General features: G+C 43.6%; 1 protein-coding gene across 1 annotated transcript in view; it reads left to right on the top strand.

Moving 5' to 3' along the window:
* Naa60 (N-alpha-acetyltransferase 60) overlaps window positions 1-14,408 on the top strand; it is a 129,984-nt gene that overhangs the window by 78,459 nt on the left and 37,117 nt on the right. The window contains exon 4 of the mRNA XM_071686877.1: window positions 960-1,186. Within this exon, the coding sequence (XP_071542978.1) occupies window positions 960-1,186 (227 nt within the window). The remainder of the gene's footprint in view (window positions 1-959; window positions 1,187-14,408) is intronic.

The following is a 14,408-nucleotide window of genomic DNA, read 5'->3' as shown; positions in this document are numbered from 1 at the left end:
CTGATTAAAGCAATATGTACCTTCTCTCATGCCTTAGTTGCATGTAGAGTACTGTTCATGAGTAACAGAAAAGGGAAGACTTGTTGATCCAAAATTAGGTTATCTGCTGGAGAATAGTAACAGTAACCTAAATTCCTAATTTTATAGATTTAGATAGGTGTTGCCAGACTCTGCGTGCCAATGGCACCCCACAAGTGAGAAGTCATTTTTGGTGAGGCTGTATCATTCTCACTTGACTAAAGAGAGGTCAGTGTAGTTTCTTCAAAGAACTCATTTCAGAGAGTCCATCCTGTCCCTGCTTCTAATTGTAACTCAGCCTGGAGCTGCATTAACCCCTGGATGAGGAGTCATGTGGTTGTATGGTAATGATATTTATGATGATAATAATGATAGAATAAATAATCATTATGATGGAATGATAATGATGATAGAATAGATAAACTTTTGTTGGAGACAGGATAGTACAATAGGTTTATCCCCACTCACAACCTCATCCGGCAGATTAGCTAGAAGGAAATAACTATGAAGGAACATCATGTAGTAGAGTATGCTAACATGCAAATTTTACAACAAATGAAAGAAAAACATTGATATAATTTCAGCAGCTGGATATGTAGAAAAAATTTATTTTATTGCATACCTGGTATTAGAAATACATGGTAGGTAACACTACAAAATGGTAAATGATGGTTTGGCTGAATTTTGTCTGGATTTTACATCTGCAGTTAGTATGTCATGTTTAGTGGTTGGGAGGCTTCTGTACTCTATTGTGTGATGAGCTTTCCTTGTAATCTTTCCTTTGTTGAGTCTTGGAACACTAGTATTCTCAGCTACCTTACCTTGACTCAGAAGTAATTCTTTATTGTATGTAGCAGTCTGTGTGAATTACATAATTTTCTGTTTTTGATATTACTAAATGGATGGTTTATTGTGTGCTATTGATAGATTACCTTTTACAGGATCAAGATATACTACCTCCATCCTTGACTGGTCAGACACAAATTGGTTATATCCTAACACTTGGTGTGAGTGATGCTCATCGTGGCCATGGGATTGCATCTCTCTTATTGGATAATTACCTAGCCCAGCTGTCTGCCCACGAGGCACCACGAGTACAAGCTGTACTCTTACATGTTCTCACTACAAATCACCGTGCCATCGCATTTTATCAACGACGCAACTTTGTGTAAGACTGGTTAAGATCTCATTAGTTTAAAAAAATATGCATATGCCTAGAATCACACTGCAATCTTTGTTTTTATTTTTTCTTTCTCTTTTATGTTTATGTCATTTCATCACTGCTTTGAGTAATTAAATCCTTCTTATTTTCAAGGTATTCATATACCTGTCCAAACATTTTCATGTGTTTGCCAGAGGTGACAGGTAACTCATGAACTTCTGTATCTTCTTAATCTTCCATTTTTGGAAAAGTGCATATTAGCACCTTAACATCCACATGCCTTTCTAGACTTTATAAAGAAACAGAATCACCAGACCACAGGAGACCTAGCCAGGTGCACTAACTGTATGGGTGATTTATGTATATGTTTTATTTTTTTTAGTATTATACTTTGTCGCTGTCTCCCGCGTTTGCGAGGTAGCGCAAGGAAACAGACGAAAGAAATGGCCCAACCCCCCCATACACATGTATATACATACGTCCATACACGCAAATATACATACCTACACAGCTTTCCATGGTTTACCCCAGACACTTCACATGCCTTGATTCAATCCACTGACAGCACGTCAACCCCGGTATACCACATCGCTCCAATTCACTCTATTCCTTGCCCTCCTTTCACCCTCCTGCATGTTCAGGCCCCGATCACACAAAATCTTTTTCACTCCATCTTTCCACCTCCAATTTGGTCTCCCTCTTCTCCTCGTTCCCTCCACCTCCGACACATATATCCTCTTGGTCAATCTTTCCTCACTCATTCTCTCCATGTGCCCAAACCATTTCAAAACACCCTCTTCTGCTCTCTCAACCACGCTCTTTTTATTTCCACACATCTCTCTTACCTTTACGTTACTCACTCGATCAAACCACCTCACACCACACATTGTCCTCAAACATCTCATTTCCAGCACATCCATCCTCCTGCGCACAACTCTATCCATAGCCCACGTCTCGCAACCATACAACATTGTTGGAACCACTATTCCTTCAAACATACCCATTTTTGCTTTCCGAGATAATGTTCTCGACTTCCACACATTCTTCAAGGCCCCCAGAATTTTCGCCCCCTCCCCCACCCTATGATCCACTTCCGCTTCCATGGTTCCATCCGCTGCCAGATCCACTCCCAGATATCTAAAACACTTCACTTCCTCCAGTTTTTCTCCATTCAAACTCACCTCCCAATTGACTTGACCCTCAACCCTACTGTACCTAATAACCTTGCTCTTATTCACATTTACTCTTAACTTTCTTCTTTCACACACTTTACCAAATTCAGTCACCAGCTTCTGCAGTTTCTCACATGAATCAGCCACCAGCGCTGTATCATCAGCGAACAACAACTGACTCACTTCCCAAGCTCTCTCATCCCCAACAGACTTCATACTTGCCCCTCTTTCCAGAACTCTTGCATTTACCTCCCTAACAACCCCATCCATAAACAAATTAAACAACCATGGAGACATCACACACCCCTGCCGCAAACCTACATTCACTGAGAACCAATCACTTTCCTCTCTTCCTACACGTACACATGCCTTACATCCTCGATAAAAACTTTTCACTGCTTCTAACAACTTGCCTCCCACACCATATATTCTTAATACCTTTCACAGAGCATCTCTATCAACTCTATCATATGCCTTCTCCAGATCCATAAATGCTACATACAAATCCATTTGCTTTTCTAAGTATTTCTCACATACATTCTTCAAAGCAAACACCTGATCCACACATCCTCTACCACTTCTGAAACCACACTGCTCTTCCCCAATCTGATGCTCTGTACATGCCTTCACCCTCTCAATCAATACCCTCCCATAAAATTTACCAGGAATACTCAACAAACTTATACCTCTGTAATTTGAGCACTCACTCTTATCCCCTTTGCCTTTGTACAATGGCACTATGCACGCATTCCGCCAATCCTCAGGCACCTCACCATGAGTCATACATACATTAGATAACCTTACCAACCAGTCAACAATACAGTCACCCCCTTTTTTAATAAATTCCACTGCAATACCATCCAAACCTGCTGCCTTGCCGGCTTTCATCTTCCGCAAAGCTTTCACTACCTCTTCTCTGTTTACCAAATCATTTTCCCTAACCCTCTCACTTTGCACACCACCTCGACCAGAACACCCTATATCTGCCACTCTATCATCAAACACATTCAACAAACCTCCAAAATACTCACTCCATCTTCTCACATCACCACTACTTGTTATCACCTCCCCATTTGCGCCCTTCGCTGAAGTTCCCATTTGCTCCCTTGTCTTACGCACCCTATTTACCTCCTTCCAGAACATCTTTTTATTCTCCCTAAAATTTAATGATACTCTCTCACCCCAACTCTCATTTGCCCTTTTTTTTACCTCTTGCACCTTTCTCTTGACCTCCTGTCTCTTTCTTTTATACATCTCCCTCTCAATTGCATTTTTTCCCTGCAAAAATCGTCCAAATGCCTCTCTCTTCTCTTTCACTAATACTCTTACTTCTTCATCCCACCACTCACTACCCTTTCTAATCAACCCACCTCCCACTCTTCTCATGCCACAAGCATCTTTTGTGCAATCCATCACTGATTCCCTAAATACATCCCATTCCTCCCCCACTCCCCTTACTTCCATTGTTCTCACCTTTTTCCATTCTGTACTCAGTCTCTCCTGGTACTTCCTCACACAGGTCTCCTTTCCAAGCTCACTTACTCTCACCACCCTCTTCACCCCAACATTCACTCTTCTTTTCTGAAAACCCATACAAATCTTCACCTTAGCCTCCACAAGATAATGATCAGACATCCCTCCAGTTGCACCTCTCAGCACATTAACATCCAAAAGTCTCTCTTTCGCACGCCTGTCAATTAACACGTAATCCAATAACGCTCTCTGGCCATCTCTCCTACTTACATAAGTATACTTATGTATATCTCGCTTTTTAAACCAGGTATTCCCAATCATCAGTCCTTTTTCAGCAAATAAATCTACAAGCTCTTCACCATTTCCATTTACAACACTGAACACCCCATGTATACCAATTATTCCCTCAACTGCCACATTACTCACCTTTGCATTCAAATCACCCATCACTATAACCCGGTCTCGTGCATCAAAACCACTAACACACTCATTCAGCTGCTCCCAAAACACTTGCCTCTCATGATCTTTCTTCTCATGCCCAGGTGCATATGCACCAATAATCACCCACCTCTCTCCATCAACTTTCAGTTTTACCCATATTAATCGAGAATTTACTTTCTTACATTCTATCACATACTCCCACAACTCCTGTTTCAGGAGTATTGCTACTCCTTCCCTTGCTCTTGTCCTCTCACTAACCCCTGACTTTACTCCCCAGACATTCCCAAACCACTCTTCCCCTTTACCCTTGAGCTTCGTTTCACTCAGAGCCAAAACATCCAGGTTCCTTTCCTCAAACATACTACCTATCTCTCCTTTTTTTCACATCTTGGTTACATCCACACACATTTAGGCACCCCACTCTGAGCCTTTGAGGAGGATGAGCACTCCCCGCGTGACTCCTTCTTCTGTTTCCCATTTTAGAAAGTTAATACAAGGAGGGGAGGATTTCTGGCCCCCCGCTCCCGTCCCCTCTAGTCGCTTTCTACGACACGCGAGGAATACGTGGGAAGTATTCTTTCACCCCTATCCCCAGGGATAATATACATATATATATATACATATACACACACACACACACCCATACACATACACACGCACAAATACACACACACACACACATACATATATATACATATGAAAAATGTAAGAAACAATTTAGAAAACTGAAACTTCTAGCTGGAAATGAATGAAAAAAAAAAAAAAAAAAATGAATGTCACATAATGGTTCAACCTCTGGCTATGGAAAAAGGAAATGTATATGTATATGTATCACTATAATCAAATTTTTGTGCATGTTGACAAAAAATTTGTAGACAAGCAGACCTACCCACCAAGTCCCTAAGAATTTAAAGATATGAAATATGATGGTAATGAATGCATATCCTGAATATGTTTGGCCATTCACCAATACAGGTAATTGGAATGTAGATAGATCAAATGGTAGAAATTTTATTTATTTGAAATGCACATGGGTACTCTTCCATTGATTGCCATCATGATATGTTTCTTTTAGAGCCTGTAGGACCTATAGGGTTGTACTGAATCTATTTTTTTTTTTTTTTTTTTTTTGCCGCTGTCTCCCGCGTTTGCGAGGTAGCGCAAGGAAACAGACGAAAGAAATGGCCCAACCCACCCCTATACACATGTATATACATACGTCCACACACGCAAATATACATACCTACACAGCTTTCCATGGTTTACCCCAGACGCTTCACATGCCTTGATTCAATCCACTGACAGCACGTCAACCCCGGTATACCACATCGCTCCAATTCACTCTATTCCTTGCCCTCCTTTCACCCTCCTGCATGTTCAGGCCCTGATCACACAAAATCTTTTTCACTCCATCTTTCCACCTCCAATTTGGTCTCCCTCTTCTCCTCGTTCCCTCCACCTCCGACACATATATCCTCTTGGTCAATCTTTCCTCACTCATTCTCTCCATGTGCCCAAACCATTTCAAAACACCCTCTTCTGCTCTCTCAACCACGCTCTTTTTATTTCCACACATCTCTCTTACCCTTACGTTACTTACTCGATCAAACCACCTCACACCACACATTGTCCTCAAACATCTCATTTCCAGCACATCCATCCTCCTGCGCACAACTCTATCCATAGCCCACGCCTCGCAACCATACAACATTGTTGGAACCACTATTCCTTCAAACATACCCATTTTTGCTTTCCGAGATAATGTTCTCGACTTCCACACATTCTTCAAGGCCCCCAGAATTTTCGCCCCCTCCCCCACCCTATGATACACTTCCGCTTCCATGGTTCCATCCGCTGCCAGATCCACTCCCAGATATCTAAAACACTTCACTTCCTCCAGTTTTTCTCCATTCAAACTCACCTCCCAATTGACTTGACCCTCAACCCTACTGTACCTAATAACCTTGCTCTTATTCACATTTACTCTTAACTTTCTTCTTTCACACACTTTACCAAACTCAGTCACCAGCTTCTGCAGCTTATGCACCTCATTTTTATGCAGTAAGCCATGCCCAGCACAGCTTTTTTTTTTCCATTGTTAGCTTCGGTCACAGACAAAAGTTCACATCGAGGCTAGGCCATAATTGAAAATAGAGATTATGAAGGGAAAAAGAAGAGACAAGGGAAAGTAATTATGAATTTTGGAGGAAGTGAAAACCTGTCTTAAAAGGTGCCAGGTCATAATTATTGGGTGAGACATGAGAAATTAGAGAGTTCCAAAGCTTTGAGGTGTAAGGAAAGAAACAGATATCAAAACTGCCCACCCTTGAGTTGCCAACAGCCACACAGTAATGATATGATGCAGCAGCTTGCTGAATATCACATGGTCAAGCTATTATTGGGAGCACATAAGCCACCAGCTCTTGGGAACAAAAACCTAAGTAATACCTACAGAAGTGGGGAAGTGAACCAACATCATGGCAAAGGGCAAGTGAGTCAGGTTTTGAAGCTAGCTTTTGACTCAACTCTATCAAGTAAGGATGCAGAACTAGAATTATCCTAGATGTGAGAGCAGTACTCCATACAAGGATAAATCAATCCTTTGTATAAACAAAGCAACTGTTCAGAAGAAGAGAAATTTCACCATCTAAACAGGACTTCCAGTTTCTTAGAGGCAGACATAGCTATTCCAGTAATGTGGGGTTTCCAAGAAAGAATGGATGTTACGGTATTACCAGTTATGTTCAGTGAGTCAAGAGGTGGCATTACAGAACTGTCAAAGGAGAAGCAAGAGTCATGAGGAGTTTTGATAGAGAGAGATGGGTACAAACTGGGTCGTGGAGGAATTAAACATAACTAGATTTCATCTGCCCCTCTGAGATATTTTGTCCAAGTCTGACTTTATTGAGGAAGTTGTGTCAAGACAAGATGCAGAGCAACTGAGAGGAGAAGGAGCGGAATTGAAGGAGTTGGAAGAATGTACTGTTAAGTCATTCGCATTAGAGTGCACTTGGTTATTTGTAAATGAGAGGAAATTGTTTATAAAAAGGAGAAAAAGTTTAGTGGATGTGAGAGATTGTAATTGTGTAACCCCATATGTGTTTAAAGATATAATTACTGTACCACATACTTTATAATAATCTTATCTTGTGAGCTAGTTAGCAGCGTGTAGAAGTGATTGCATTACATCCCATATGTCGTATATTAACGTAGTTAGCTAGTGACATGTGGCATCCCATATTGCCCACAAGCCTTCAGCTTTGATCAGCTGTTGTCCTTGTGCGTTGTTGGACTGTGTGTTTCTGTGTATTGTACCGTGTCTTATGAGAAATAAGGAGCTACTTGTCTACAAAGTGTGTTTCAGCCATCCTTTAAAACACTGACTGTACTCACACCAACATATATGGCACAGTAAGTAGGATATAGACAAGTTACGGTGCATCTCTGTGTGGAACATACCATCATGCTACCCTTCCAGCCATCTTGGGCCCCATGATTTTTTCTTTGGATTTTATGAGGGCATGTGTGTGCAGTGAGAGTGTTTATGCTTTTGTGCAAGTGCAGTGTCAATTCAGGTGAAGTTTAGTGTTTTGTGTATTGTTTTTGTTTCATGACCTTCCTGTGGGTTGGGTAATCCCTCTGTTTCCTGGCTGGCAGGAGCACGGAGCATGCATCCACACCCTTTCAATTCTCAAGCAGCACTGTCACAGCCTTGCTTGCCTCCACCACCCACCATGCGCAGGCACATACACACACTCACTGACAAGAATTCTTTTTACTAACTTTTTAATGTTGCCTTTGTTGATCCGAACAAACAATTCAAGCTGTTTAGGCATTGGTTTGTATTAGAAACAAACAGTGCACCAATATGTCTCACGATAAGCACCGTCAGCAGCAGCAAGCTGCTGCCTCTTGTGAATCTCTACTCCCACGACTCCCAACCCGCTTCATTTCCCTGTCTGGCTTCCCGTTCTTCTTCACCTCCCATCACAGACCTCGTTTCATTCATGAGGTGGATGGAACAACAGTGCAGAGAAGATGAACAATGGTGTAGGGAAGATGAACAACAGCACATGAAAGATGAAATGTGAAGAAGGGAGGAGGAAGCTCAACGTCATGAAGAAGACACAACTCACTTCGAGGCTCTCCTCTCAAGACTTTTGCCATCCGAGGTACAACTTTCATCATCACTGTTATTCCAGGATTTGCGCCCATGATGCCACCTGGCCACCTTTCCCCTCCTGCACCACCTAAAGCTGCTGCCCAGCCACCACTATCCCTCACACCTGATGTTACTTACCAGAACTTCAGAAAATGGAGATGGGATGGAAGGACTGTGCTACAATGTTGGCTCTACAGAGCTTACCACAGCCAAAGCAGCTCATACAGCTATGTTTGTGCTTGTCTCTTGAGACTCAGTGTGACTTAAAGCACACACTGCAGGTGCCCCCAAACTCTACATCGTCTGTGGAGGCCATGCTCGATGTCTTACTAGAGCACATCAAGCGCCAGCACAGTGAAACACTGTGTGGGCAGGAAGTCTTCAGTTACAGACAGTTGGAAGGAGAAACTTTTGATGATTTCCATGTACATCTGCAGAGAGCATCTGAGGAAGTCGATATCTGTAAAGTCACCACCAGCAGTGTGAGGAAACACAAATCAAGCAACGATTTTAATGGGCATCAAGGATGAGGAGCTGGTGAAATGCCTCATCTCCCTTGACACTTCCTCCTCTTTGCAGGATGTAGTGATGACGTGCCACTCCTATGAGGCTGCAAGGCATGCAACTTTGGCTCTGCGGGCTCTCCCAGCAGCAGTGAGGGTCATGTCACAGTACAGGAAAGGGAAGAAGAAAGCCCACAATGCTTTGACTATTTTCCCGCCCAGCGCCCTTTGCAACAGCTGCAGTAGCAGCACGGGTTGCAGTCATGTCCATCTGCCAAGGCAGTGTGCAACAGTTGTGGCTGTAAGGGCCACTGGTCTCACACAGTATGGTGCCCTGCAAACACATTCAGTGTAAGGTGTGCAATCATATAGGCCATTATGTCACGTGTTTTGCTCAAAATAAACCCAAGGAAACATGAATGTAGGCATAAGCAGTGCTCTTACACAAGTAGAGCATGCACACAGTCCCCTGATCAGACACAATAGGACCCTGAACAGCACCCGAGCCATATCAGATAGATGAGCACACCCTCACAGCCCAGGACTGACTTCCCTCAGCTTATCAGCGTCACTATCACCCATGGTACCTGTGTTATTTCACTTACGGATGATTCTATATGCTGGTGCTGGTGCTACTGTCATAGGCCTACATCTGCAATTTCTAGGACTTTCCCAGTGCAACCTCGACCTGCCCCTAAGGCTAGATACTTCACAGCTGATGGTCCGGAGATGACTCCAGCTTTAGGATCTTTCCAAGCAGATATTACCTTTGCCTTGGCAAGAGGTCATGCTATGCTTGGATCAATGTGCACGATGGCAGTCCGACTCCTATGTAGTCATACAAACACTCTTAGTAGTTAGCTATCATCTCTGAGGACTTTCCTAAGCCCGTCCTCAAGATGAAGTACATCGACAGGTTGCATGCAGAGAAGTGACGTTCCTGCCATTGCACCACCGTCCTCTACATCACCACCGCCCCTATCACTAGTGAAATATCTCCTACATATGCTCGAGAATATATCCTGAGGGAATTCAGCAATGTGCTAGTGACAAAGGATGCATTATTGGCCATGCCACTCAAGCCAATGATAGGTCCCCCTCTGAGGATTCACCTGAGGGAAGATGGCAAAATCTATTGCTATCCATACCCCTCGGCTGATTCCCCTTGCTTTCCGTGAGTCAGTGAAGCAAGAGCTGGATTCTATGGTCGTCCAGGGTATCATGACACCGGCTGGTGATGACCCACCTCCGTGATGCCACCCTCTCATAGCCGTTGCCAAGAACAAAGGTGGAGTTAGGATCACCACCAAGTTAAGTATCCAGGTGTCACGTCCAATGCATCCTTTTCCCATGCCCTTTTGCAGCACTTCACAATGTAGACCTGAAGGCACGCTTCACAACAGTTGATGCTTTATGTGGCTACTGGCAGATTGAGCTAGCTGAGGAGGACCAGCCTCTGACAACATTCATCACTCCATACGGATGCTTCAGATATCGCTGAGGCCCCAAGGGTTTTGCCACTACAGGAAATGCCTTCTGTCTTGTAGGTGATATTGCTCTACAGGGTATGAGGAATTGTGTGAAAGTCATTGATGACTTTCTACTGTATGATGATGACTACTTCACCTACCTCAGCCGCATCTATGACGTATTCTCCAGATGTCAGAAGCAAGGGGTCACTCTCAACGTTGACAAGTTTGTTCTCACCGAATCTTCAGTATCCTTCTGTGGTTGTACCCTCTCAGGAAATGGCATAACAGCCAATCTGGAAAAGATCCGTGCCATGAAGGACTTCACAACTCTTGCCAAGCAGACTGACCTTCACTCCTTCATGGGACTAATCAACCAATTGGCAGAATTTTCTCTGGACATTTCTACAGCTGCACAGCCCCTTTGCCCCCCTGATGAGCCTCAAGAGGACTTTCCTTTGGACCTCAGACCATGTTGAGGCATTCCAGCATGTGAAAGAGGCCCTGTTAAATCCACCTGTCCTCACTCTGTTTTACCCAGTCTTGCCCACTGTCTTGCAGACTGATGCCTCCCGCTTGTATGGCATTGGATTTGCTTTATGGCAAGACCATGGTGGGGGATTTTACCTCATCGGCCTGCAACACTTCCATTAAGTCACAGACCATCACTCACTCATACGATCCTTAACCACAACTCACTGGATGTGATTGAAAACCCTTGTGTCCAGCACCTGAAGGATAAGCTTTCAGCATACCTCTTTACAGCAGTGTAGCATGTGGGTAAGCAGCTCTGTATCCCAGATGCTTTGTCCTACTCTCCTGTAAGCTGTCCCACCCCAGAGTATGAAGTGCTGAGCACAGAAACCAACGTCTCTTTTAGGACCATTTTTACTGTACGGGTTGTACAGTCTTTTGCCAGTCCACAGCGTTCAGAGTTTTCACCTGACAACAACAAGGCAATGGAGGGCCTATGGGCCGTGGCTCGACAACCCTTCTCGTGTCAGGCTTATCGACTGTGTGAGAAAGGGTTTCCCCTCTTCACCACTACAACTTTCATAACTCACTGCTCTCATGTTGGGAACTGCTTGAGGAACTCTACTGTGATGGGGACCTCATCCTTTATGGGCACATATCGTTGTTCCTGTTGCCTTATGTCACCAAATCTTAGATCTCCACCACAGCCACTGAGGAGCGGAGGCCACCAAGTGATGGGCAAGACAGGCTGTATTCTGGCCCATCATCAACTTGAACATAATGAACACCATTTGTGCGTGCTAGCCATGCAAGGTATTGCAGCTCAGCCAAAAGCAGGAGCCCTTACTCTGTGATGACAATCTCACCAGGCCCATCAAATTCGTGTCAGCCAACTTCTTCAGTGCATCGGGGAAGTCTTTTCTTGTCTTTGTCAACTCTCTCTCTCCAGTTGACCTGTTGTGATACCGTGCGCCAACGATATGATGTTCGCCGCCACCATCCACAACTTCACTTCCATGATGTAGGAATTCCTGTGCGTCTGAGGACTGACTGAGCCCAAGTTCAAAGTTGGGGTTTTGTCGCGTTCCTCGACCGTTGGTGTCATCGCCACATTACTCGCTGTCTATTGGTCATACTGAGGCTGCTAACTCTGTGAAGCATCTCATCCTTCTGGCAACATTGAATGAGAATTTCGACCAGGGACCTCGAGCTTCACAACACCCCAAATCACACCAGATGCTACCCAGCCCAGGTCTTATATGGATGCCACCTTCGCTCTTTATCCCTGCTCACCCTCAGTCCTTATAGGAGTGGCAGGTCAAGACTAAAATATATGACTGCCAAGCTCCTGAGCATGTTCAGGATGGTGCAACCTGCTACAATAAGCATGCCCGTTCCCTTCCAAGGTTGTGTCGGTGAGCAAGTTCGCATCCAGAATCCAACCTCTCTTCGTTGGGACAAAGTGGATACTGTCATGGGTATTGACAGGTCACAGGACAACCAGGTGCTGTTACCTAATGGTCATGTGTGGTGGAGGAACCACAGTTTCCTCCATTCTTCAAAGTGTCCCACAGATGGTCCCTCTACCATATATGAGTCCTCTATCCTCTCCAGTGAACCAGTGCTTCACTGCTCACAGCGGATTAAGAGTGAGAAGTCTGCACAAGACATTGCTATGAGTGTATAGGGGGTAGGGAGGTGAGAAAGTGTAATTATATAACCCTATATATGTGTGACAATATAATTACTTTACCGCATACTTTATGATAATGTTATCATGTCAGCTAGTTAGCAGCATATGAAAATGATTGTGCAACGTCCCATACATCGTATATTAATTTAGTTAGCCGTGACTTGTGGCATCTCTTATTACCCACAAGTCTTTAGTTTTGATCAGCTGTTTTCCTAGTATGTTCTTGTACTGTGTGTTTCTGTGTATTGTACTGTGTCTTATCTGAAATAAGGATCTGTTTGTCTAGAAAGTGTGTTTCAGTCATCATTCAATACCCTGACTGTACTCACACTAACATACAGGGGACAGGACAGAACCATGAAGGACACTGCTGTTGATGGAGAAAAGAGGGTAGGCTGATCCATCAATAACCACAGAGATAGATCAGCTGAGAGGAAGCTAGATATGAAGGAGGAAAGTGAGGAAGGGAAGCCAAAAGAGGGAAGCTTAGAGATGAGACCTTGATTCCACACTCTGTCAAAAGCTTTGGATATGTCAAAGGCAACTAAATAAGACTTTCCAAAGTCCCCCAGGATTTATGACCAGACATTAGTAAGATAAGAAAGAATATCAACAGTGGATCATGCCTTACAGAAGCCATAGCTGGTAATCAGAGAGAAAACTGTGATATTCTAGGTGTATAAGGATATGGGAGTTGAGGAGGGATTCAAAGACTTTGGAAATGGTAGATGTCAAAGCAACAGGATGATAGTTAGAGGTGTCAGAATGGTCACCCTTCTTAGGGACAGGACGTATAAGTGCGTTCTTCCAAGAAGGAAAACTTTTGGTTTTGAAACAGAAATGGAACAGACGAGTAAGCACATGTGCAAGTTTAAATGCACACTCTTTCAGCACATGGGGATAGATGCCATCAAGACCTTAAGCCAGAGAGAGAAGTGCTTTTTGGACAGCCCTAAAAGAGATTATGGGAAGGGGCACAGGATTATCAAGAAGAGCATCAGGGGGTGAAGGAATGGTAGACTCATCCAGTGTAAAGTTAGAGGAGAAATGGGAATCAAAGAGAGTTGCTTTGTCTGTGGGAGAGACAGCTATAATGTCATCAGAATAGGAGAGTGAAGGAATTTGAGTGACAGTTGTTAGAGATACCCTGAGCTAAAGACATGAATAACCTGTCGGTGGATGACAAGGAGAGGTTATCGCAATTCCTTTGAATAAAGGTACGCTTTGCCCAATGGATAACATTCTTGCAATGATTATGGGCAGTGATAAAAGCTGAATGGGAGTCAGAGGAAGAAGTTTTTATAAGCTAATATGTCTGATCCCTTGCCTGAATGGCCTCATAAGAGGAATGGTTGAACCTTTGAATGGAGGAAGAGGGGATAAATGCTTCCATATTCACAAGAATAATCTCTGCAATGTGTTTAACGAAGACTGGAGCTTCACTGCATGAGAGATAGTAATTTACCCAAGGAAAGTCAGAGAAGAATTGTTGAGGTACCAGTATTTATGCTTGAAGGGGCTGCTGGAGGGGGAGGTGCTATTAAACTAGAAACATTTATGAGAGTGTGATCAGATGAATCAGTTGGGGACAATATTGTGTTGTTACAGTGGGATGGACTACAGGTGAAACTTAGATCCAGAATATTAGGAGAGTGGTCACAGCAGTAAGGAATATGGGCAGGGTGGGAGATAATATGCTCTGAATCATTGAGAATGGAGAATGAGAGGGCTTCAGTCCCCTCTCCATCTGTATGGAAGGAATTCAACCATTCCCTATGGCATATGTTGAAATCCCTGAAGTGGAGGATCTTGGTTTGCAGATGAGAGGATACCATAGTCTC

This window comes from Panulirus ornatus, chromosome 43 (genome assembly GCF_036320965.1).
Source record: "Panulirus ornatus isolate Po-2019 chromosome 43, ASM3632096v1, whole genome shotgun sequence".
NCBI lineage: Eukaryota > Metazoa > Arthropoda > Malacostraca > Decapoda > Palinuridae > Panulirus > Panulirus ornatus.
This window is presented reverse-complemented; position numbering and strand designations above follow the sequence as displayed.